Source organism: Synchiropus splendidus, chromosome 1 (assembly GCF_027744825.2).
Source record: "Synchiropus splendidus isolate RoL2022-P1 chromosome 1, RoL_Sspl_1.0, whole genome shotgun sequence".
NCBI classification, from domain to species: Eukaryota; Metazoa; Chordata; class Actinopteri; order Syngnathiformes; family Callionymidae; genus Synchiropus; species Synchiropus splendidus.
Window position 1 is genome coordinate 68,971,125 of NC_071334.1, and position 25,879 is coordinate 68,997,003.

At 43.7% G+C, this 25,879-nt stretch overlaps 1 protein-coding gene across 1 annotated transcript in view; it reads left to right on the plus strand.

Moving 5' to 3' along the window:
• cwc27 (CWC27 spliceosome associated cyclophilin) overlaps positions 1 to 25,658 on the plus strand; it is a 29,158-nt gene extending 3,500 nt beyond the window's left edge. The window contains exons 11-14 of the mRNA XM_053882067.1: positions 13,514 to 13,617; positions 20,616 to 20,722; positions 20,782 to 20,891; positions 24,856 to 25,658. Of these exons, the coding sequence (XP_053738042.1) occupies positions 13,514 to 13,617; positions 20,616 to 20,722; positions 20,782 to 20,891; positions 24,856 to 25,018 (484 nt within the window). The 3' untranslated portion in view covers positions 25,019 to 25,658. The remainder of the gene's footprint in view (positions 1 to 13,513; positions 13,618 to 20,615; positions 20,723 to 20,781; positions 20,892 to 24,855) is intronic.
• The last annotated feature ends 221 nt before the right edge of the window (positions 25,659 to 25,879 follow it).

Genomic DNA, 25,879 nt, shown 5'->3' on the forward strand with positions numbered 1-25,879 from the left:
GGACTTGCACTCTGATATTAGATCAGATGTCCTTTTTTTGTCCCACAGTGGGGAAATTCAACATGAACACAACAACAACAATAATAATAATAAGAAGAAGAAGAATCAACAACAACTACAGATTCTTAATTATTATTGTTTTTTTATACTAATATTTTTTAGATTTTTTTTTTATTATTTAAAGTTTTTTTTATCAGTAATATATTTTTATTTTTATTTTTAATTTAATTACAAGAAAATTCTATGTATGCCTCTCAGGGAGTAATATCAATGGTGACCGACTCATCAAAGCGCGCTTCGATGAAACGTCATGAGGAAGTCCAGACTTCCTTTTCTCCCGAAAGCCTCCTCTTCTGGAGGAATGCCAAGCTCTGGGTCAACTGTGAGACATCATCTCAGCAGTGTGTCCTCACTCCGCCATATGGGTGTAAGAAAATATTAATACGCTCAAACATGGCAATATTGACTCCGTGATTTGTATAGTTTCTCTTGTGTCATTATTTTTGCTTAGATATTGCAATAACTGATGGTTTGATATTGTCTTGATATTTTAAGTTGACTACATTGGTATTTAATACATAGGTACTTGGATATGCTACTGCACTTCTTTATGCGCACTGGAGTGATTTGGGTGATTATGGGAGCTGTTTATTCTTTTGTTGGACTTTGAGAGTTAACTAAAACTTCTAACTAGATTGACATCATAACGTTAAGTCGTTTTCATGCACATGCTATTGGACTGTATGGTCTGATTTTCCTCCTTAAAATGATGGCTCTTATTACAATATACTGTAATCTGAATTTACAGTAATGAAATATGTTGCAAACACTCCTGTATCTTATCGCAAGACACTTGCCAATACACAGCCCTAGTCTGCTCTGGAGCCTCCTCCCATTTGAAGACTTCACTAGATCAGGAGACATCCTGACAAGAGCCACCTCAACTACCTTAGTCTGAGTCTCTCTAAAGCTGGTGACCACAGGTGAGAGGAGAAATCCACTGGTCAGTCAAGCTTTGTCCACTGTCTCTTTCACCTCGAGGCTGAAGACACTGCACTGATCCACATGTTTGACTTGCACTCCCCAGAGATACTTCCCCACCACTTCATGTTCATCTCTCAACCAACCCAGACAGAAAGTTGACTGGGTTGGTGCCGATTTGTTTCAGCCCCCAGTGCTATTAAAGCGTAGCCTCCACTCCCCCACTTTGGGATTTTACCACCAACACCGCGAGTTTACCAGCATATGGAGAGTTTTTTCGATCTTTCTGTTTATGGTCATTTACAGTCATGTGTGACTTGCTGTGCTACACCATCCTCAGTTAAGGGGAACTCCTCCAGTTGAGGACGTGCCTGCCTGTCTATAGCCCACATCTGAAGTCTGAACATGAACTGAATGATAGAGATGAGTAGCTGCCCTTCCTGACTGACTGCCATCCGGAGCGTAGTTTAGAAAACACAAGTGCAGATTGTCTTGCAACAAGAACTGTAAACCAACACAGCAGCTTGTCTTGGCCGGGAATCAAAGAGGCGTCGGGTAGGTGCAGTGTTTGACAGGACAAAGAGGGTATTGTTTGGTGTGATTCTGCACTCACACTGTTGACTCAGTTCTGCCTATTGAGCAGCTCCGTGTGTCAGGGGGAACACCAACGGCTCTCTTGTCGCTCAGTGGGAATTGAAGTGTCTGAGCAGACTTGTGATGTGTCCATTTGGGATTTAAATGTGTGTCTTGTCCACGGCACCAGACTTGTATCATCATGAAGTCGAACAATGTAACCTGCAATTAACAAATCTCTATGGTCATTCAATCGTGTAACTAAGTCACCACCTCACTGTAACAATCAACCTTTGTCAGGTCGAGGTGAATGTCCTCTGAATGAATGGCAAAGTGACCACGAAGACTCAATTACAAGAAGGAGATGTTTTTATTGAAATAAATAAAAGGTCTAACTCTAAGTCCCCAAATCCAAAGAAGTCCACTCACTCCATTCCTCTTCCATTATACCTTCAAGTCCTTCTTATGCAAATAATGTGGTGTGCACCTGGCCGAAAAAAAACCAAAACATTAATGTAATTCAGTAGGCAAAAACAAGGGATTGCTTAAAATGGTTAAAATGGGTGTGGTCTCACTGGCATCATTGTAGTGCCTCAGTTGTACTGCTCATTATGCTCAGATTCTTGAGTATTTGGCTTACGAGTGGTAGAATAAGTCTCCGCACTGTAACTCTCTGGACCACTATTTCCTGCATATTGAACTGTAAATTTTCTCCTAGTTTCTTCCAGGCTGTGCTGCTCCAATTACAAAAGAAGCACCTGTTTTTGTGACTCTCAGCTCGCGCTCATCTCACCACTTATGTGTATGGACAGTCTTGGAGGCATTGCCATGCTATTCCCGCAAAGCTGGCCAGTTGTTGATTTAAATTCTCCATAGTGCACCAACTAAATTGCAAGGTTGCCTCATGTGACCAGTGTCAGGTAGCAAGCTTCAGTTGCGTAGAACAGTTACTCTGAAAGTCTGTTCGCTCCGCGTGCTCTACTACAGGAATCTCACTGGAAGCCAGTACATCTGACTCCTGTCAGGTTTTGAACTTGTTGCACTTTAAAACTCTTGTAGTTTGTTCCTACATGCTTATTTTGAAACAAAGATGAAAGGGATGGTGTACACAACTGTGGTCAGGCCAGCAATGTTGTATGGTTTGGAAACGGTGGCACTGAGGAAAAGACAGGAGGCAGAGCTGGAGGTAGCAGAGATGAAGATGCTGAGCTTCTCTCTGGGAGTGAGAGCAGGATGATGATAGGATCAGAGGGACAGCACATGTGCTCAGGTGTTTAGGAGACCAAGTCAGAGAGGCTGGATGGAGATGGTTTGGACATGGACAGAGGAAAGAGAGAGCCAGTACATTGGTAGGAATATGTTGAGGTTGGAACGGCGAGGCAGAAGGTGGAGAGGAAGGCCACAGAGGAGACTGATGGAGGTGGTGAAGGAGGACATGAGGTTTGTAGGTTTGAGAGAAGAGGAAGCAGAGGACAGGGGGAGATGCAGGAGGATGATCTTCTGTGGCCACCACTGAAGGGAGAAGCCGAAAGAGAAAGAAGAAGAAGATTTGCCTTTGAGAATATCCTTTATGGACTGATTCGGGGGGAGATCCAACATTTTTGACCATCACTGCACTTTTGTTTTTGCAACATACATTCTTGGCAAAAGCAGAAATTCATCTTGATACACGCTACTCTGATGAAATACAGTCTACACTACTCTACCGTCTTTTGCTTTTTCTTAATGTTTTCCCGATGACTGCGGTCGGCGGTGAATTTATTATGTCAACCGTCTTCCCGTCTATGTTTTTGAGACAACCTTGAAATCTACAGTCTCCCTGAAACCAAAACAGCTTGAACATCAGGTCAAAACTATCCTTGTGTCTCCAGCGGCCAGATGAAGCACCACAACATCCCTCAGTGACTCGGCTGCGTCTAATGTCACCAAAGTAAAGCCTCCAAATGTTTAAGTGTAAAGAGCCATAACAGATCTGTCAAATCCAGTTCTTCAGCGCATTTGTGTGCGCTCCCTTCTGTGCGGTTGCTAATTCCTGTTTCCTTTGTTTGCTCACAGTTTGACGCTTCTTTTATGCGACTATTGATCAAATCTCAGATGCTTGGCCTCTTTGGGGGTTCGTCTTTTAGAAGACAGTGCTGAACCAAGCGTATGCGGTAATCGCCATTTCGCTAAACCGACGGGGCACGACTGGGGAAGCAAAATGCTTCCATATGCTGGCGGGTCAAAGTGTGGCTGCGTCTGCCAGACACACTCGCTTCTCCTGTAAAGCTAGTAAACTGCACCTCATAATCTTTACACCATCATCAGGTAATGCCTGGAGGTGTGATCATCGTGTTGGCGCATGACACACCATCTCTTATCTGGTAGCTCGTTCTGAAATTCCATTAGCAACCATGCCAGATTGTTTACAGTGAAGTATGTTACTGAGGATGTGTGCTAGTAAATAAAGACTTAAAGACAATGGATGAAAATAACCAGGTTTAAGTTGACACGAGGTGAAATTAGTAAAACCCTCAAATTCCTCAAAAGTATTTTGTGCACACAAAAAGATGTCACTAAGTAATGCCGTGATGAAAATGAGTAAGAAATTAATGTGCAAAAACTAGCAGTTTGTCTGAATGAAAAAACAATGAAAAAGAATGAACTAAAAAATCTTCAGTCCTGTGGTTGTGACTGATGAATCTGAAAGTGCAGGTATTTCTGTGTCACGTTAAGGGCGTCAGAAGTCAAGAGTCATGGTGAAGTCCTGCACAGTCACTGGTGAAAGTGCTGTGCTTGAAGTGAATGAATGAACGGTAATGAGTCGAGGCTAAACCCCTGTCAAGCCCAAACCAAGTTCCTATCCGAGTTTCCTCTGTCCTCTGACCAGCCGTTAATTATCCTGAGCCGGTGGCACTGACCCGGATGCAGTGTCACTGCGCATTAACCGGCTGCACCTGTCTCTTGTCATCGGTCATAAGCCAACACCTTTTCAGAAACAGCTCGGCACGGTTTTCTTTCTTTTTTCCCCTCATGTGCGGAAAACTACTTGAGATAAGCCAGTTCTTGGCGCGGCCACTGTGTATGTTTTGGAGCTGCCAGGTTTACACATCGCTGGCCCACTGTAGCATGTCTGCCCAATATGGGGCATTTGCTGACTGGCAACAGCTCCAGACAGCAACGGGGGATTTGAAAGCAAAGGAAAATATAAATATAAGGGTTCTTAGAGCAGGATCAGTGTCAGGGCTTGACAGCTTCCAACAAGTCGAAATATTTACAAGGAAGAGAAAAACTGTTTAAATGCGATGCTCTAAACGCTCCACTTCTGTCTTGCATCATGAGCGGAGTCAGCAAGATCATTGTGTAAATAACTTCGACAGCACCGGAGAATCTCCGCGTGGGTCATGCGCTGGGCCGCATCTCTGTGCAAAGTCATGCAAATTCCTGTGTTGTGGTTAGATTCCTTCGCTGCAGCTCACAGTTCTCCTTGGCTTGTGACCAAACCATGGATTGCCCCCTGAGGGGAGTTCATCCAGCCAACTTGTTATTCCAGCACACTCATCCACATCACTCTCTCAGTCATTAGAGTCCACCCTAGCGGGGGAAGCTGCTGCTCCGCCGTCCAGACAGTGTTAATTTTTAATATGTACTTGACTCCTTTTATTGAACTCTTACTGGTAATTTCATTTTCTTCATGTCACTTGATGCCTAGAAAATGAGATTACAAGACTGCCAAAAAAGGCAAGAGTATTTCTCTTTTCACCTTTTCGATACAGTCATCGCTGCACTATTTTTAAGGTTGTCAAATTCCTCCGTCAGCCTCAGACTGCTGCCAGACACCGCGGTATTAAACGCGAGTTCTGGATCATGAGTGACTTCTGAGCCAGGGCCAATCACGCCATATGCTTCCTTTATGAAAAGTTAATCATCGGCAGCTCTTCAGGTTTCACTGTTTTGTGACTTAAGAAAAAAAAAAGAAGTGACGGCAGTTGGCAGTACTGAATAAACCCCGTGCTGATGGGAAGTTCAAAAATTGCTCCAAATTAAGCAACCTGGGCACATTTCAGTTATTTATCAGCCGTTTAATGGCAAAAACAGGCGTATTCACTTCCTGTGAACCAGGCCTGGGGAATGTGCGTTCTATGGGCCACACACGGCCCCGTCCCGCATTCATCTGGCCCTTGTGCAGTCAGTGTTGAAGGGAGCATATCCAAGCTATTTTCATGCATGGATTCACTGCACTAGTATTGATGTTGCATCTCATTTGTGAAACAAATCTCTTAGTGCTGCAGAAGCAGTTAAAACGTTATCATAAAAGCAGATTATTTATTTGTTATTTATTTATTTTTGGAGATTTAAAAAGAGATTAAAACCATTTTAATGTATCATCACATAATGGTGTAATTTCCCGTTGCTGTGTTCCATTTTTTCTCTTTTTCCTAATTTATACCTTTGAACACTGTTGGTCCTTTTATGGTTCATTGTACCTTATGACTGAAGTAATTTTTTAACCCAAATAAAACGAGTTTTTCTAAGGTTGTTTAAATAATTTTTGGAAGATTTCTTTTTCTTCAGAAAACTGTTTTGTGTTCATTGAAAATATAACATATTAGTTATTGAGGTATTCTTCATCGTGTTTTTGTCATTTTTTGCGCCATTATTTTCTGTTCTTTTATTATAATTATTGTTATTATACACTAGATGTCCCCCAGTTTCAACAATTGTAGTTTGAACTGTGGCCCGCTGGAAATTCTCTTGCCAACCCCTGTATCTAATGCCTTGAAGTTCCCCGTGCCACGGTCAGTTTTTTTACATGGCGTCCCTCGATGGACTCCTGGTTTTAGCTGTGGTTAGTCCCAGAGTGTGGCGCTGTCAGATGGGTTGATCTATTCTATAGTTGTCGATAGTGTTGGCAAGATGAAACCATGACATGTACAAGAATGGGAAAAGAAACATCTTCATCACTTCAGGAGTCTGATGGACTTCATGGTGCGACTTCTTCATCGTGGTTGAGAGGTTGACCACACTGATATATCGGCCATTTTTGGGCCATTTTTCACTTATTGGTCCACATGGCTATCGGCCTCCATCAGATCGGTCTCTGTCCAAAATCTTGGATTTTGATAATTAATTCATTACAGGCTACCATTCAAAACATACCATTTAGCCTTCTATGGTTAGGTTGGGTTCTGTGGTTTGGTCGGGTATGTTTTTTTGTCTCATTTCTAGTTTTGACCACTGACTGCATGCCATGTTGTTCTTCAGGGTTATTGAACCGATTTTGCAAATTAGTCAGTCAGTATTTTTCTGTTCAGCTCAAGCAATAAAACCATTCTGTATAACAATGGATACTGTCTATTTTTTCCTCAAAGAATGTTTGCAAGCTAGTGTCTCCACAGTGTGATTTTCTTAATACAAAAGTGAAATGTGATATTCAAGTATCAGTTCAGAATGTTGCCCTAATATCAGTTACTGGCTTATCTAAGCCACCAGATATTGGTATCGGCCCTTAAAAAAGCATATTGCTCAATCCCTGACTTGGTTCTTTATTTTCCTGAGAGATGCAGAAGTGTGCTTGTGACTGTGAGGCAGTGTTTGTCACTTCTAAAGACACCACTGCAGCCAGGTTGCACCCAGCTCCTCTAATGTATGAACTTTGCCTTGTACTACAACAAAAATTAACTTCGCTTGAATTAATAAGGTGTGAACTGTCTGTTGTTCAAACCTATGAACCGTGGGATGGAGAGAACATCTCCACTGGATACAACACTCAGGTGGTGTGACGTCACATGATGCCGCTTTTTTTTATTAACTGGGTTTGTTTAAATATCGGTCAGAAAACACTAAAAAAAGTGTTTGCTGACTGATGTTTTTGATCAATTGAGTCTTGAATTGAATCTTCCGTGTCATGGAAGAGGAGCGACTCCTTGTCTCTGTCTGTTGTTCCACTTTCTCTGCATAGAAAAGATCATGAGCAAATCTGCGTTAGCCGGTGAAAAATCAAAAAAGAGATAAGTGTTTTTTTTAATCGAAATATTGAATTAAATATTTTACAGCCACTATTAAATGTCTCTTGTTATCTGGAAGTGTGAGGGAGCCATTAGCTTGTGGTGCTTGTTGAGATCTTGACAGGAATTTGTGCGGAGCCTCAAGGTGAGTGCTAACAGGTGTTGTCAGGGCTTTTCCTGCCCTCTGTCCTGCTCGCCTTTATTGGCGCCGCGTCCGTGGAGCCGATTGTTTGCCCGGTTGCCTTGGAAACATCTTTGTTTTGTGAGCTGCAGCGTGTCGGCGCAGGCAGACAGAAAGGAGATCAGTCAACCGAAGTTTGCTTCAGTGTCCAAAATATGAATAAACGCTGAGTTGTCAGTGCTGCTGGAGAGGCTGCAGTCTGTAAATCATATACGAGCTCAGGGCTCCTCATCCTCAATCACTCATTGTGATTGACAATTACTCTGTTTCATGTCACACTTGACCTCAAATGACAGAAAATGTAGGCTACTATATTTCCATATAATGCGTATTATTTACCTATTTTCACCTACTCCTTAGAATTACGTTGTTTGGGTCCTCAATAGAGCCCCCAACATACCTTACATATAAGCCACTACTTTTCTCTCACGGTCTTAACCCCTGTGGCTTTTACAATGATGCGGATAATGTATGGATTTTCATGGGCAAACAAGCTTCTTGGTACCAATGTACTGAACCTAGGCTTTACTTTTTCTGCCGCTGCTCCAGTGTTTCTCCGCATCCACTGCTGGTCCCGGCTCCGGCTGCACTGGCTCCACCAGACCTAAGTAGACGGGCGAAAACAAGCACTTTAATGTCAAACGCCAGTGATTTCATTGGTCTGACCTGAAGAGTCCAAGTTTATCAGTGGCATGATGCACGCTCGGCGCTCAGTACATTGTCAGTCATTAATCTTGATAAAAATAGAATGTTGACGTTAACATTTTCTTCTATCTGTTCATCAGTTCTGTGAGAATCCATATTCAAGAAAAACTCGTGTTGTGACCCAAATATCCCGAACAGAATCACAATTTGAGTTGAAGAGGAAAATCGGAATCAATCCCTGGCTGTAGCTTGTATGGAAAAGGTTGTGATTGGAGGAGGACGGGAGCAGGGAGGCTAGTTAGTCTCCTGATAAATTAATAAACAGTATAAATTCATGTTGTCATTGCGGCAGCGCCCGCATCTCTGTCCACCAAAATGGGTACCAAACTGGATGGGTGTTCCAATCCATACCAGTCCCGTGGTGGAAACAGCAAGAAGCTGTAGTCGTGGGGTCTGGACAGGTGCTTCCTGACCAGCTTTTGTTTTTCCTTGTCTTGTGAAATCATTTCCCATCCAGCCAGTGGCTGGCTTTGGCTGCATTCGTGTTCAAAGCAAGCCCAGCGCCTGTGCAATGGTGAATGAACTTTTCCTAGCTTGATCCTCAATACTCATATAAAACCAGTGACCAGAATTAAAACGAGCATATCTTTTCAATCCAAGGATTCACCGGCACAAACTTGCAGAGGAGGGGAAGCCCCTCGCAAGGTGTCGACCGCGCTTCATGAAGAGCTTTTATAAACGACTCGTGATTAAACCTGTCACAACCCCAGTGAAGAGTAATAAACTGGCTGGGCTGCGGATGTTTGAAGCTCATCGCAAAGTGTTAGAAATGCAGCTCTTTATTGGAAATGACATTATCAGAGGCATGAGGTCGCGTGCCAATGTTTTGCTTGAGAATTCATTCATGTGAGTCTCAATATCTCTGCGAAATTATGGGGAAGTCCAGATTAATAATCTTAAAGAAAATGTTTGAGTGAATGACTGTTGCAGTCGCCTGGACAACACAACATACCCAAACTTTCCCCACCAGAACAGTTTATTCCGGAACAACAATTACCCTGAATTTCTCCATTTTGAATTGCCTCAGTTGGAGTGAATTTCTTTCACAAATGGGTCTCTTTTTCAAAACAATGGAACACCTTTGCTTGACCTAGTGTGTTCTCACTGGCAATAAACCATGTTTGGCAAGACGAGGTGTAACAGTTCGGCAGTGTTGTGTTCTCTCCCTTTCACTGCTCTTGAATTGAACCCCGTCTTGTCATAGTCTTTATGGTCTATTTGCTAATGTATTTTGCTCAGTCATACTGTACTGCCCCTACCTTGACCCTCCATATTTCATCTTGCTACACCTTGACTCGGATTTATTGTGTGCTGCTGTATCCTTGTGATCAGTTCTTCCCTGCTTGCATCACAGTGTCCAGGATTCTTGAAAAGATTCTTGCAAAGTAGTTCTTTCTAATTTTGCCGTATGACACCTCTCTTTGTTTTTACAGTTGGAGTTTTCAACACTTTCCAACACTGTCCCTCCTCTCCATCTCGGACTCTTCTGACTCCTGAGTCTCTGTGGTAGTGACCACTACCATCCTATCAGAGCATCCCCTTCATTTTTGCTGCTGCTCTGATGACACTGTCGTCTTCACCCTTCCTGCACTCTCCTCTTCACCTCCTGTATTTTCACTCATCTCTCCCCCCAGATATCTAATCTAATCCTTGCACATGTTTTCTGTCTTTCGTTCCTCTTCTCTTGAGCTAATACTTTGTCCTCTTCAGCTTCTCCTCCTCACCTCACGTGCCTGCATATGTGCAGCCTCACTCTGGTTAAAAGTCATCTTCTCCTTAATCAAAGTGAGTAAAAGCAACGATAAGAGAACGGCTGAAAACTAAAAACAGAACCCGGATGGACCCAGATGAAAGGAAAAGATGTAAATAAATGTCAGTCCAGGGAAGCAGATGTAAGAAACAGAAGCAGACGTTGTTTGGTCTGGAGATGGCTGACATGATTTCTAGGCCAAGGGCCCAGACTACGCAGCTTACCTGTGCTTTGTAGCTGAGACGGAGCAGTCTCAAAATATTATCATTTTCTCGCATGACATATCTTCTCTGCTGGCATAGCTCGAGAGGTTTAAGGTGACCAGGTCGGAGGTGTCACGGTGAGCATTGCATGACTGCAGTTTAGTGCACAGTTCCACTTCCGAAAAATTGCCTTCAGCTTCTGCCAGACATTGGCATGGAGACTTCACCCTTTCATCTGAACCTTGTAGCAGTAGACTAAATTGTGGCAACACTGGCGTGTACGTTTATTGTTTGGGAAACTTAATTCTCTGGCAACTTTGTCACTGCATGACCACTAGGAGGCACCATCGCTGATCCCTTTCACTGAGCTTTCAACATGCCTGAGCATCACTTCATGTTTTTCATGGAAGTCATTGAGGCCAAGTACTGGCCCTCATGAGGGCAGAAAAGCAAGGCCAAAAAAAAAAGACTGTATTTCCCTCTATTTCATGTGTGATTTTTATTCCCTCAAAGCTCATGAAAACACATTATGTCCCTCAATGTATTGGAAAAAATACCTTCTGATAAAATCCATTTATGTGCACATTTTACCCATAATTGTGATACCAAGCTATTGACGCTTCAAAAGATCTTCCGCTATTCACTATCTATATTGAGAAAACAAATTTTTTATTAACTGTAACAAATACAAATACTTCCTCAGTGAGCCTAGTCCTGTTCAGGGTTGCGAGGAGTGCTGGAGCCTATCCCAGCAGTCACTGGGCAAGAGGCAGGAATACACCCTGGACAGGTCGCCCGTCCATCGCCGGACACACAGACTTGATAGTTACCAAACCGACTGAGCATGTCTTTGTGCTGTGGGAGGAAACCGGAGAACATACAAACTTCATGCAGAAAGGCCACCGGTACGACCCGGACCAAGAGTCTTTCTGCTGTCCGTCGTTTGGCGTGATGGCCCCTGACAGGATATAATTTGGCCCCAGAGGAGGTTTAATTGCCCACGTATGATTTAGACCACAGAGAGGTGGCGTCTCCACAGGGTGCCACCCCGAGGTTTGAGCCAGCCTAAGTTGGCTGGGGATGCCATGAAACCGTTTCCTCCTTGACGGAAAAGCCACTGATTTAATGTGCCATGTGTTTCGATTTTGGACAGAGATGCTGCTTAATGGAGTTTGAATTTATTTTCTGGTATTTAACTTGGATCCGCATTTCCAGTCTAAATTTTAAAATTCATTTATGTCAACAATGTTTAACTCTGAGGTTTGGAGTGGTTGGTCCTTTTTTGGGAACCAAGTTTCCTTTCCATTCCACTGTTTAAATCTTTGTGTCAGGTCTTATTGTTCTCCTCAAAACCGCCAATTAGCAGTGAACACTAAGGCCCGTGTCTTGTAAAGGTTTTTGTCCACAGACCAGAGCTTTCCAGGGCTTTGGGTCCTGGGTCTTGGTCTGCTGCTTTCACTTACATTCTTGGTGGGGAATCGTAATCCTCAAGCAAATCCTGCGTCATCGTCGAGTTCTCGAACATGGTGTCCCAACCATTTGGTCACATTTTTTTGGCGTAATTGTTTGAAAATAAATGGAATTCTAGCTGTGTTGAGAGTAATTTCCCTTTCACAAAGTCTTTTATGGAGTTCTCTGAACGATGACAATTACTTCCAACAACAAACATTTCCATATGTTCTTTTGGCTTTTACACCCTCTTGCTCTCCTGGGGCTTAAAGTGGAAACAATCATTTTACTTAAGGCTGCATCAGTTTTATTGGAGCACCGCAAGCTTTTAATGAACATTCTTGTCTGTGACACGCATTGTGTTTCCCCAACCCGCCAGTGTTTACAAGCAAAGATATAGGTGCAGAACTGCCAAATATTAGAAGGAGAAATGGAACGTTTGCTGATCTATTAGACGCCGGGGTGACTGCTTTCGAAAATGTATGTCATTATCCTGCAATGATTTGGCACTCCCTATTGTTCGTCATTTGCAACTGGGACTAAATTAATTCTACATTTAAAGTCATTTTCATTTCTATCAGACACCACAGTGAGTTCCAGTCGTTGCCATCTGACTTTTATTTCAGGGAAAGAAAACGGTCACTGTTTTTCTTTGACAAGTGGAAAACCAAAATCTCATAATATTTGATTTTAGCTCAAATAAAGAATTTAATATGAAACACAAGATCAAGTTTTGTAACGAGTGTACGATGAGAAATAACTGGGCTACTAATTCGAAGCAGAGTCATTCAAATCCTGCTTGTCTGCAGCAGTTTAATGCATCTATCTGATTTTATTTTCTCAGCCATGTATTGCTAACTTTTTGACCATTGGTTGTGCTCTTTATTTGCTCTTTTGTCTAGTCAAAGGTAACGTCAAAGTTTTCTCGAGGCATTGAAGTATTTCAAGTTGTTGATTTTCTGATACGAAAGAGAATGGCACAATGTGAATGTAAAAGACAATTAGTTTTGGAAAAAGAAAAACCTACTGTCACAAAATTGACAAAGAAATGAAAGAAAAAAATATGTTGTTGACCCCCGTTTATAAAAGAGAAATGACATTTTAATTCCACAAAACAAAACTCACACTGTTGATGATTAAGTCATGATAACTTTTGGATTAAAAAACAAGGCGCTGATGCACCAGGATGATTGCACAACATTAACTGGAACGGTTATTAAACTGTAACAATGTATGTTAACCAGAGGCATAAAAGAAAAAACTGGAAATGAACAAATGTGTTGGTGATTGCAGAAGAGATTCGGTAAAGAAGCAAATGAGATATGATAAAGAGACTGCCACTGGGGAAAAAAAACATTCAAGCTGATGTTGGAAAAATTGTTTATTCATTCAGGAAAAAATAGTGGGGAAAAAGCAGACAGCAAAAATTTTAGAAAAAAATGGAAAAACCTTCAATGAATCTTAACAAAAGAAAAACAAAAGAAAGAATCTGTTGGAAAGAAAGAAAAACTCAACTTTGGAACAAAAAAAGCTACACAACAAAAAAGTTGACCTTAGAAAAACAATGTTCTTGTGTTCATGGAAAGAAGTGCTTCTCTGCTTCTTAGAGCTCTGATATTTCCAGCAGGTGGAATTCTCCACACCAGTTTAAGTTCATATTTTAACCTTCCGTCGTCTTTCACAGTGATGAATTGCGGAAAGAGGCTCGGCAGTTGAAGAAGGAACTTCAGGCCATAAAGCAGAGGAAAGAAGAAAGCTCCAAACCAGCGGCTGAAGAAGAGAAGGAGGGTACGTGGGCAGCTTTGACTCGCTTGCACTGATTTATGCAGATAATTGCTCATAAGAGTTGGTTTTTAATCGGTTTATTTGAGGGTGGTCCGGGCCGCATTCTCCTCTAATAAACACAGGCAACCCTCTGATTTTGACAATTAGTTGCAGACGTCGTGCGCGCCCCCAAGGGTCTGCATTTTTGTGTGGAACCTTGCAGAAAATTGCAAGGGTTGAAATTGTGGCATCAAACTCCTGCTGCGTTCATTTATTTTAGTCTGTGCGTCGTGTTGAGCTGCCCTTCTGTGAGCTTTAGTTAAGTGTTCCTCACCTCCGGGGTCACTCTCAGGTCATGTGTATGTTGTTGTGCAACACTTCACGTGAGTCGAGCTTTTGTTGTCCAAATATGCAACATGTCTGTGATCACTGTCAGTTGTTATCTCCTCCTAGTTGGGTAAAACTAAGCTAGCCTCGCTGAGGAGTGGGAATCATTCCGACGAGTTGGGAAATGCAGTTTCTGCGCCGGGAAAAGTGAAAGGAATTGGTAGAATTGGTAGGTACTGCAGTCCTGATTCTCGTGGGCGGTGACTCCAGTCCATAGTCCATTAAGAACTTGACTTGCGTGTAAAAATCTATCTCAGAACCATCGGTGTGTTTAAAAAAAAAAAGCCATGCAGCCATAAGAATGAGGAGCATGTAAAAATGGTGCAAGGAAGTGCAACAAATGTTAGCCAAACGCATTTTGAAATTAAAAAAGAAAAATGCCTCATAAAAAAGTGTGTGAAAATGTAATGTGTCTAAGTGTTTATGCAGAATAGAAATAGAAACAGACATTTTTAAAAAAGTAACTTTCACAACAAAAGTAATGTCTGTGACGGTCACAAAACAGACCACCGCATGTGAACAGCAAAACCTGAGCCTGAGAATGTGGAACTGGATCAAAAGTCAACTAAAACTAAAGTAAAATATCATTAAAGTTGATTGTAGTTTGACTATGGTGCCTGACTTTCAGAGGACCAAGTGATGTCTAGAAGCTATGTTTGCTCCCCAAAAACCATCGTGAGTTACAGCTCTCATATCTGCCATCAGATGTAAGAGGTGAACCGTAGCAAGCAGCTCGAGAGGCATGTGAGTGCAGACTGAGGGTGAGAGGTCAAAGGACAGAGAGAGATGGTGGGATGATTTAAGCTGCCAGCTACGACAACGTGAAGCACTTCACTGTTGTGCTCCTTCTCCGCTGGGATTAGATGAAACAAGTTGTTTTTCATTTGAATTTCACGGTGTAAAACGCAATAGCAGACTATCATGGCGCGACGTTCAAGTGCAGAGGCCCCAAGATTAGGAGCACTCACTAGTACTACAAAATAAAAGTCAGTTTGGGTTTGATTTCTCGGACTGCACCGCAAATCTCTGTCGTCTGTTGCCAGCCAGAAACAGAAGGGTCTCCAGTCCACTCCAGAGAGAGAGAGAGAGCCGTCTGCTCTCAGATGCGTTTAATTTCCTCAACACCTCCTCAGCTCCAGTGTTGATTTAGACGACGTGTTGCAACACAGTCGAATGAGAGACACCAATTACATGCATTCGTGATCAGCCAGTTATTGGTTCGTCTTCTTGAGTTATTTGACACTTTCCAGGGTTTCCGCCAAGATTTTTCGTAACTGTAGCGGAGACCACAGACACCTGCCCCCCACCCCTTGCGGGAAAAAAAAGGAACGTACCCGATCTCCCGGCAGAGAAACAAGGAAGCAAAGGGTGGAGTTTTGACATTTATTGAAGTGAGGACAATAAAAACACTAGTTTTTAATCATGAGAAATTAATTCCTGTATAGTTCTTCTGGATTTTTTCTGTTAAAAACACGTTGAAAACCACTTGAGTCATGTCCACTTTGATGATGCGTTATTTGTTTCCACTTTATTTTAATACATGAGAGTTCATCTTTAAAGAGAGATCATTATTGTGAAGGTGGGCAGCATAGTGGAGCAATGGTTAGCACGGCTCAGCGTGAAGGTTCCAGGTTCGAAACCAGCTCTGGACATTTCTGGGTGGAGTCTGCATGTTCCTCCTGTGCCTGCGTGGGTTTTCGCTGGGTACTCCGGTTTCCTCCCACAGCCCAAAGACATGCTCACTAGGTTAATTGGTCCTTGCGAGTGTGTGTGTGTTTGTGTGTGTAGCTGAATGCTGTGTGTTCGCCCAGTGGTCATTGGGCGAGAGGGTGTATTCCTGCCTCACTGGGATATGTACAGTATGTTGCTTGTTTACATGTCACAGAAACCCAGCTTTTTGATCTACGATAGAGTGTGGCTGCAGTAAGCGTAAGTTTGAGCTGGAATAAAAACAGGACTGGCAGCTTGGTTGATTCCTTTTTAAGAACACAGACGATCTGTCCATCCATGTTCTTCTTCTCTGGGGTCGTGTCGCGGTGCCACCCAAGTGGGTCCTGATCCACTTGTAACACAATAGATGAGTCATTGGTTAGACAGAGAACAAACTAGTCAATGAAGAAGAAGTAGATGTGGAGATTTTGCGGTCATGGAATACGACAGTGAGAGCGTCGATCGACTCAGCATTGTGATTCAATGAACTCTCTTGCTCAGTTCACATCCACTTACAATGTTTTTTTTTTATCTTCCTCTGGTGATTCAGCTGCCGCAGCACACATCACGTCTAACACAATGTATTTTTACTGGGCTGATCTCTGCTCTCTGTTACTTCACCTCCAGCTTCCTGTGTAAACGCGGTAGTTGCATAATCCTAAACGGCCAGTGGTGACCTTAAAGCACTAACTGACAAATGCGCGTCTGTGATTGACGATCTGCAGTGATGTTGTGTCCCAGCCCGGCGCCGACTTCCCTTTAACAACCTGCCGATTGTTCCGCAGTGACGCGAGTCCTTTTTATCTGGTGGAAGAGGCGTTGGTCGTCCACAACAGCCCTCGGTTGCTACAACATCAGCGGCGTGATTTGTTGCGGTTGACAGGAGAGCCCAGGAATGTAGCTAGAAAGGCCATCAAACTCAAAAGATGGTAGTTAGTGACAACAGCTGGAGATGGTGATGTGTGCTCCTCATGCTGGACCCCGGGGGCGTCATCAGTCAGCATCCAGCATGTCACAGACTGCAGCAGGCACAGCAGCGGGCTGCGAGACTGATGGAGGAGGATCACTTGTTGCTCTCGATAAATCAGAGAATAAAAGGTCTGCCCCCTCTGAGCAAGACAGCAGACTTCAGAGTTGACACCGGGGGAAGTGGATGCTCATGTTTCAAAGGGAGTTCCAGTGATTGCTTCAGAATTTGTGAAATTGCCGGCGGGGCGACTCGAGTGGGTTTGCAGTCATGGTTAGCTTAACACAAACACAAAGGTGAATTTGTCAATCCAGGCCATGAAATCTAACAAGGACGACACGGGATGACGGATTGCATGAATGAGTACCTGAACCGAGTCAACTATTGAGGGGAAGACTTCAATGTTAGTGTTGTATGTTGTGTGACAAAAGTCAATTGTTGTCTAGCTTGGATTGTCGGAACTCATTTTACCTTTCGGCTTGACTGGACAGGAAGTGACACGCTTTGTGGGTTTATTATGAGCGGATTCTGAAACTCGATGACTGGAGGTCTCCGACAGTATGAGGTAGCATAGATCATGTGCGTGTGGAGAAGTGGATGCAGCAGCAGGAGTTGATGAAGGTGAACCATGACTCGGACATTCATACTTTCTACGACTACTTACTATAGATTACTATAGATTTTTTTGTGTTGCATCATGTGAACTTTTGCTTTGTCTGTCCAGCCAAAGTCAGGTGGGCGTTACATATGATGCTGCCAATTGGTACCGGATCTGAGTTTGAATGATCTTTCATCTTGAAAAACCTTTTATTTTGAAAAATAACTGGATTCTCTTGGTTAAGCCTCAGTCACTTGAGAGCCAAAATGTAACCCACAAGCTCGCAAAATGTCTTTGAGAAGTTTCTTTGCGAAGAGGAAAAGGCTCAGTGAAAAGTCAGAAGAAGAGCCCACAACTTCCATGAAGAAGAACGTTTTTAACAGACAATAGCAGGAGTCGTACTTGAAATATGGATTTATCATGGTCGGTGAGTCCCACGTGCCAAGTACACAAACATGCAGAGGCCTTATCTGACAGTTCAAAGTGGCTACTTCATACCCCCCGGGCCACGTTCAGATGGTCAAGCGTAGACCGGTCCGCGGTGATAAAAAGGTTGGTGACCACTGGTGTAGGGTACAACGATGCCACTCAGCATGCAACCCGCTGCCACGTCCTTATGGTTCTTGAAGTTAGCTCCAATGACTTGGCACAATATCAACGCCTAAGATCTTGCCGAGTGCAGCTTCTGTCATCTGTTTATTGCCGTTGAATGTTTTAACATTCAGTCAGACGCCGGTCAGCCGGGGGCCAGTGTGGTGAGCTCCTCTGAGGCCGCACTGCGTGACATTACGTGTTGTCTCAGAGTGAAACAGTGTGTGTCACTGTCTACTGCCCGGTGACCTCACAGGTTCACAGTCTGGACATGGAGCGACCGTCGTGATGAGAAATGATTCCACCTTCCTACCTCTGGTGGAAAATGGTTTCTTTTCCTCCACTTCATTGAGGTTGTTTGTTTACTGTAGTGGTCTGGGTGTGTTGGTCTCAACCTGGTACGCTAAAGTCTGTTTGATGATCGTCAATATATGAAGCTTCAATGGTGACAACGTGTTAAAAATCAGGAGTAGGACAGCTTAAAAAGGTGTCAGGGACAAGAGCTGTTAGATGGCATCATTGAAGACACTGGAACTGCACTGGCCATTCATTCTCACTCCCCATTTATGCTCTACATATCCGGATCTGGACGGATCCTTCTGTCAGCGCTCTGCTTTCCTTTCCACCATATTTCTGCATATTTCCACAGAGCACATGGATACAGACCAAACGGCACAGTAACACCTGAAACCATGGCTGTGTTGTTGTTACCACCCGATGCGTAGCTCTGATGAGACACAAAGAAGAAATAACAATGGCGGAAATTCTCCGTCCTCCAGTGGCGATATATAATGGCCTCACTGACCACCACCTCCTGCAACTCTGCCTCTGTTTCCTCTTTTGTGCCAGAGGTACATGATCAGTACTTCATCTTTTGACTATGGGTGTTATGGCAGAAAACAGCCTGGTCTGGCATTGGTCTGCATCAGACGCATGTCGCGGTGGTGGCGAGTGTCCCGTCCTTGTGTGCGACCAGTGACTCAGAGTTTGTTCTTGATGCTGATTGTGGCGTCATTGTTGTCCACTCATTACTTTCTTTGTCAAGTTTTTGGATTGTTTCAAGTTCTTACAACAGACTTACAAAGACTATGCTACAGTACTCTGTTTAGAGAGACAATATGTAGCCGAGGTTCTGTTCTGATGTGTTCACTTGGGTTCATCATTGTCATGTCTAGCTTTAAGTCTGACTGTCCTGAACCCCGGAGAATGTGGTTAATAGCGTCACAAGCAGTGTAATGGACAGGAAAACGCCTATTCTACGAATAAATAAATCCCACATGGTCCACCAGTCCATATTGTTCTTCTTAAATCTGGAGTTCTGCAATTGCTCAGATTGCCTTTGTTTTATTTTTAAAACTATTAAAAAGTTCTGAGAGCAATTTGTGTTTGTCCCTTTGAAGCTCGAAATGAAGGCTGTTTTCGGTTTATGTGCAACGAAACCACGTCCCACCAGACGTTCGTCCTCAACCAACTGCAACAAGTTGAGGTCCGGTACGTGTGTTCAGCGTGTTTTCTCTGGTTCCTCACAAAACCGGCTTTGCTCTTCTCCCAACGCAGCTCAGCAGGTCTGTCTCTGTTTCAGATTACTGGGGTCTTTCCTTGTCTGCGGGCGATTAATTACATAAGGTAGCTGCAGTAATGTAGGTCATCAGCGAGCAAGATGAAGTGAGAGGTTACTGGGTTGGAGCATCGCTCCACTACATCACAGCGGATCTGAAAGGCTGGAGGATCCAAATAGAAGCTGTCAGTCATAGATGAGAGGAATCTCGGCTGGGCGGCTTCATTGGGTCGCCCCAGCCATTGTCTGGTCAGTATTGCGCAGGCTGTCACAGCTGGACCCAGTCCTGCTTTCTTTCATCTTCACCCTCAGATCATGTTCTGGTCAAATCTTGTCATCCGTCAAGCTTATGAAGCCGGTTCTCGCTGCAGGGAGTCGCACTCATCGGGCCATTCTTAGAATTCACCAGGCTGCTGTTGTTGCGCTCAGATCACTTGTTTTTCAGGAGGAAGCCAAATGAAGTTGAGACATTATCTTGACGCTCCATCAGGACTGGATGGTTATCGCCGACCTGCTTTGCTTCCTGCCTGACGGGCTTGTGTTGGTCTTCAGGCTGTTTTCATTCCGACTAGTTGTTGATCTGGGTCATGTGATTGGGAGGAAGATCTCAGATCTCATTTTTAGTCATCTCTTTGAACTAATTTAATTTACGTTTATCTTGAACTTTCCCTGCCCTAAAATGCTGCTCCAGAGCTGGCTGCCTTTTGTTTTGATCATGATGTAACGCGTTGTGACTGTGGGAACAGACGATGGCCGGACTGGCTTCTTCAGATGTATCGTCTGTGGTGGTGAAGAAAGAGCTAAGCCAGAAGACGAAGCTGTCTGCTGATGGGTGCATTTCTGCCCTCGGCTGTGGTCACCTGCTTTATACTGACCCTAAAAACCAGAGTTGTCTCTGTCTGCACTCTGTCAAGGAGTGAGAATCTCAGTCATCGGAGAGAGACTCCCAGGAGAATCTGCACTCCTTCTAAGGGAAGTCAGTTCAGGACTGGATGTGTGATATGTTCAACTGGGAGAAAGTCCCTGGAGAGATGATGTTGACCCTCAAATAAGAGGAAGGATGGATGGCACACATCATCACTATAATTGACTTTCAACAGCTGACAAAGGATGGTGTGTTCAAGTCCACTCCCTGATGAAAACCCTTCAACTTGGCAGCAGATGAGGATGTTTTGTTGTTGTTGTTGCTCAAAGCTTTTTTCCTCCTGCAGAGAAGAAACCCACCAGTGAGGCGGTGGCCGAGTACCTCGAGGGCAGAAAGAAGTACGAGGAACTGAGGACCAAGAAGTCCAAGAAAGGCACCAACAGAGAGGCGCAGGTACGAGCACTCATTTCAGGTGTGGAAGACATGATGGATGATGACGCTCTCACACACAGACCATGGCTCTTCTGGATCGCTTCAAGTCCAAGCTGTCGTCAGCCATCTCAGAACATCCAGAGGGGGAGCCGGAAGAGGAGGAACTGGGAGAGGACGACGACAAAGGCTGGTGAGCACCCTCACACTCGTGTAGACCGATCTTTGAGACTAGATCTGATTGCTCCTGCCAGTTTAGAGGAAAGGACAAGAGAGCGCAAACTGTTGACTAAGATGGCCGCCGAGTTTCAAATGTGTTTACTCATGAATGTGACAAAAATAACACTGTGCAATTACAATGTGGGAATGTTTAGCTGTGAATGGATGTGAGATCCCCGGCTTCAGACTAATGAATAGATGAGGAGAGTTTTATAAGAGCAACACACCCAAAAATGCACAAAAAGGGACCCATTTCTTGACAGCAGTGAGTCCCACACATCTGAGTGAGTAGATATGACAGTGTTATGACTGTGGCTGTGCCGAGCTGACATGGTGTGTGTCTCTTTTTGAGGCCCTTGTTGGCCAGGGGCTAATACTCCACTGCGACTTCAGAACTTTCTTTTATTCCACTTTGATGTCTTCATCGCTGGTGGTAGATTTGGACTGAATTGACAGTGGCAGTGAGTTTCATGAACCAGGTCAGAAGATGACAGTATTTTTGACTGTCCCTTCTGCTCGACTTGAACTCATCAGCGTCTTCCGTGAAGCACCTCACCTATGCTGATAAATGTATGTGAAAGGTCATGTGGCCAGCATCTTGCAGCCACCAGACCGGCCGTCAGGAGATCAGCCCCCGACCCCGTGTTTTCCTCCTGTACTCAATTTTTGGTCGCCACACGGGGGGACGAGCGCTTAAAATGAAAACCATGTGTCCGTGCAAAGTGTCTGCGCTCCAGAGATTTGGAATAACAAAATCTGCACTTGCTATTAGTCTCCCGAAGCCCCCTTGAAGTGCAGCCCGTCAGCGTGTGGGGGGCCCCTAATGAATTTGAGAGAAGAGTCAGACACCTCAGCGTGCCTCCCCCGCCAGGTAGGGAGCGGCAGCACTGGTGGAAAAACAGCGGCGGGAAGCCAGTGCCACTCTTGCAGCGCCGCCAAACAGAATGTGGGTTACGACAGGTCAGACATTAGGAGTCAAGTCTGGGCCAGAGGAGGTAAACTATTCCATCTGTGTCTGCGTCTACTCCCACTGTAGACCCCCTTACTCCCCCCACACCTCCTCCGCCTGCTCCTAGACCGTCGCTTTAATTCCTTCACCCCATTATAGAGGACGAGAGGCTTCACGTCACTGAGGTTCGTACTGCGACGGTGAGACGGGAGGCTCGGGTCGGTTCGGCCCGGCGAGGCTGTCATCACTGAGACTGCTAGACAAATTACCAGAGGCGGGACGCTGACGCAGCAGGAGTCTCAGGGGTCTGCCAGAGTCTAGCCAGGACGTTTAGATGAGCTGTCACAACTCCTGCCGTTTTCAGGTGAACACTGGAGAAGCTGTGCAGCAGACTCACACACGTGACGCACGCAGGACTGCCTTCCTCAGAACTGTGCGCTCAGTCCTTTCCTGTTTCTTGTGACTACATTTTGGATTTAAACAAATGGTTCACCTTTCAATGGAATCAAATATTTATATTATATATCTATGTTATAATGTAGTATTTATAATAAATAAATAAAAAGTATTTTTTTTCGATATTTTGCCTTCCACTGAAAAATACAGTGAATATTATTAAAATGCAAACAATAAAAAATATTTTTTATTTATATTATTGATAATATTTTGTTTATATTTATTTATTTATATTTATATGGAAGTTATTTGTAATGTACCTGTTTTATTTATATTTATAAGGAATTTATATTCTAGTTTGAAAAGAAAAAATGTTGTTGATTTAAGAGCAGGGTTTATAATCTAAAATTGATATTGTACTACATTGAAAATATGCTCCTCAGAAATTATTTAGTTTCTTCTTATTCCGTGGGTATAATTTTCTTTTTTTTCCCCACTTGATCATGGAAAACATCATTTTGCATTGTAGTTCGAAAAAAGAGCTCTAATTAATTAATGAATGTGGCAAATTTAATTTTCTCATCATCAACATTCTCGTAGAAAATTAAAGAAATGCTTTATTTGTCAATAGGTTTTGTTTATGTTTATGTTTGTATATTATTTTCAAATATAATTTCAAAAAATATTTTATTGTAATTCTCAGATATTTATGTATTTTTAAAATATATATAATCTACAGAATAATAATAATAAATTACATTGTATTTATTTGAGAAACCTTGATAAATCAATGATAAATTAATGTTATTTTCAAAAATATTAATGATCATGGAATTCATTCATTTTATTATTTTAACATTTTTCATCCATGTCAGTTCATTGACCCATCATTCAGACCCTGGTCAAGTTGAAATTCTTTCATGTGTTTGGGCCCTGAAAGAGCAGCAGCAGATCTGAGACACAAACGTCTCACTATCTTCAAGTGCACTCTTATCTCAGCACATCCAGACTCCACGCGCCCGTAACTTTGTCCAGGAAACAGTGATGATCGTTAAAAGAATAGAAAAAAAAAAGCTAACTTGACCTGCAGCAGCTTCTCCAGACGCGTGCGGATCGGAACCAGACTCCAGATAAGATAAACTTTATTGCCCGCAGAAGAAAACGGGTCCAACCTGAGCCAAGTTTGTGGGTCACCGTGCCACTTGAAAAGGACATTTTAGTGTGTGGTGGAAAAGATTTGTTAGTGTTGGGCGCAACACCCTCATCCGAATCGCTCCTCTGCTGCCGGTGTTTTGTGTGTTTTATTTTTGTCACATTTTGAGCAAGAAGACACAGTTGAGGACACAAACTGCAGTCCACATGGAACCACGGTTCTGATCTGTTCCCTCTCTGAAAAAGAGGCGGCGCACATGACCTTTGAAACTACCATGATCTACACAGAATAAGCTATAAACGCAGTGTTTAGTACGAACAAAACAACAACTAAAGTGACCTTGACTTCAGCACCAGTAACTTAATGGATGGATGGATAGCTAACAAATCGAAACAGCTCTCAACAATAGCAAGTGAACCAGAGACGCTGTTGCAGCACCCACCATCGCCAAGACGCTCATTCCCACCCTGGCTGTGTTTGTGATATTGTTGTTGTGCAGGACATAGTCTGTCCACGTCATTCGTGGCAGTTATATTCTGAGTGCATTGAGTTCAGTCGCACAGCAGGTGGCGGTGGTTTGGCTGAGCTCCGTCAGCGTAGAAACAACTCGCTGCAGCACGATGAATGAGAAAACCTTCGTAATGTTGATGATCTCAGTGAGTCATATGTATGTTGTGTTTTATATCGCCAAGTTTTCTGGCCTGTGCTCGACTTTAACTGGAGCCGGTCATGTGACAGGAAGTAGCGGAAGTCAGAGGGAAGATTTTGAGAACGTTTGTGAGTGACTGAAGCTGACTGAAGGACCACAATCATCAAAGTTGTTTCCGACCTTGAAGGATGGCCTTCACCACTAAGCTGTGATTTGTGGAGGTTACTGTTAAAAACAACCCCCAACATCATCTTTTACTGCAATGAAATCCAACAGCAACAACACCACATGAAGCAACAACAGTGTGTGGCAGTAGACAGATGAGACACAAAGTCACATTCAAAAACAACTTTAGAAAGCAGCAGCTAGCAGGTCGTCATGACAACCATACTACAGCACTCTAATAAATAAAACTCTCAATAACAATGTTGAGAGTACTCATGGCTGTAATAACATCGTAATAATGTGTTCTTGACCCTGAAAGTTTTTGTTAAATCATTTGAATGAAAGTGTAATGTTTTTATTCAGTGAATGCCGAGGCACACAACAGTAACAGACAGAAACAGAACAGAAACAACACTTTTATGAGCTCGGGTTTGTAGCGCCACGCTGAGACTGTAACTCAAGCGCTCCGGTCACGTGACCAGCGAGCCGCGTCCTAATGGCTGCCGCAGACAACAAACGCAGCCCCAGTCGTGCCTTTGATAAGAATCAAAGTCAGCGGATTGCGCTCCCAGCCGTGATTTACTGACCCCTCCTCCGCCGCCCTTTGAACCCTCTGTCTGATTTAGGATGGCCCACGTTCTGCAGTTTGATGAGCAAACCAGAAAAGTCAAGGATGCCAACATGCAGGACGAGGACACGTTCGAGATCTACGACCCGCGGAACCCCGTCAACAAGCGGCGCAGAGAGGAGAGCAAGAAGATCATGAAGGAGAAGAAGGCCAAGAGGTGAGGTCGCGGGGTCGGAGGTCGCGTCCATGCGAAGAAGAAGTGGTCATTCAGCATCCTGCCTGTCACTTCTCCGCCACTTCAAACCTGCTGCGGGGAACATCTGGACTGTGATTGAGAGCCGGCCGTCCCTGTAATCGGCTGGAAAGTCTCCTTCAGTGGGAACATCTGCAGCCAGAAGAGTTATCATCGTTTGATTCTGTCAGCTGCGCCTCAGTCCAAGACGTCTGGAGCTTCAGTCAGACTCAAATAAATCCTCTGCTCCCCGACGTCTGTTGTCTTTGCTTCAGCGATTCCTCCGGAGGTCGACCTGCTTAGCACCAACACGGGGAGATAACGTTTCATCAAAGCCTTCCAGGTCATCGCGTTTCTCTTTCATTTTCAGTGTCGTGCTTTTGAGCCCGCGCTGTGACGGCCACACAGGCACGTCTCTTCTGGTTGGCTCACGGGAAGATCAGGAGGTGGAGGGTTTGAATCCATGTGTGGTCACCAACCAGTGAAGATTTGAAAATAAATCCAAAAGTGATTCGGAATTGAATTGTAGGAATCTTTTAAAAATGTATAATTAAACACAATTTTCTATTTTTGGAGTTGAACATTTGGTCTTGGTGAAAAATATTAAACTAGTGTTAAAGTAAAATAGCTAAATGGGAAATTGAACACGATTCAGTGTGGATGCCCACCCACCATGACAGCAGTGTTCCTCACACACAAGTGTAACCCTGGTAAACCTGTGCTTTTGTGTTTCACTAACTCATTCCTGTAGCTGAAGGTCACCTGTGAAAAGACTGTTTTTTTCCCCTGGAGTCATGCATGGTGTTGGTGGAGTGAGATTTCCCAGCTAGCCAGGGTGACTCTGGCTGCT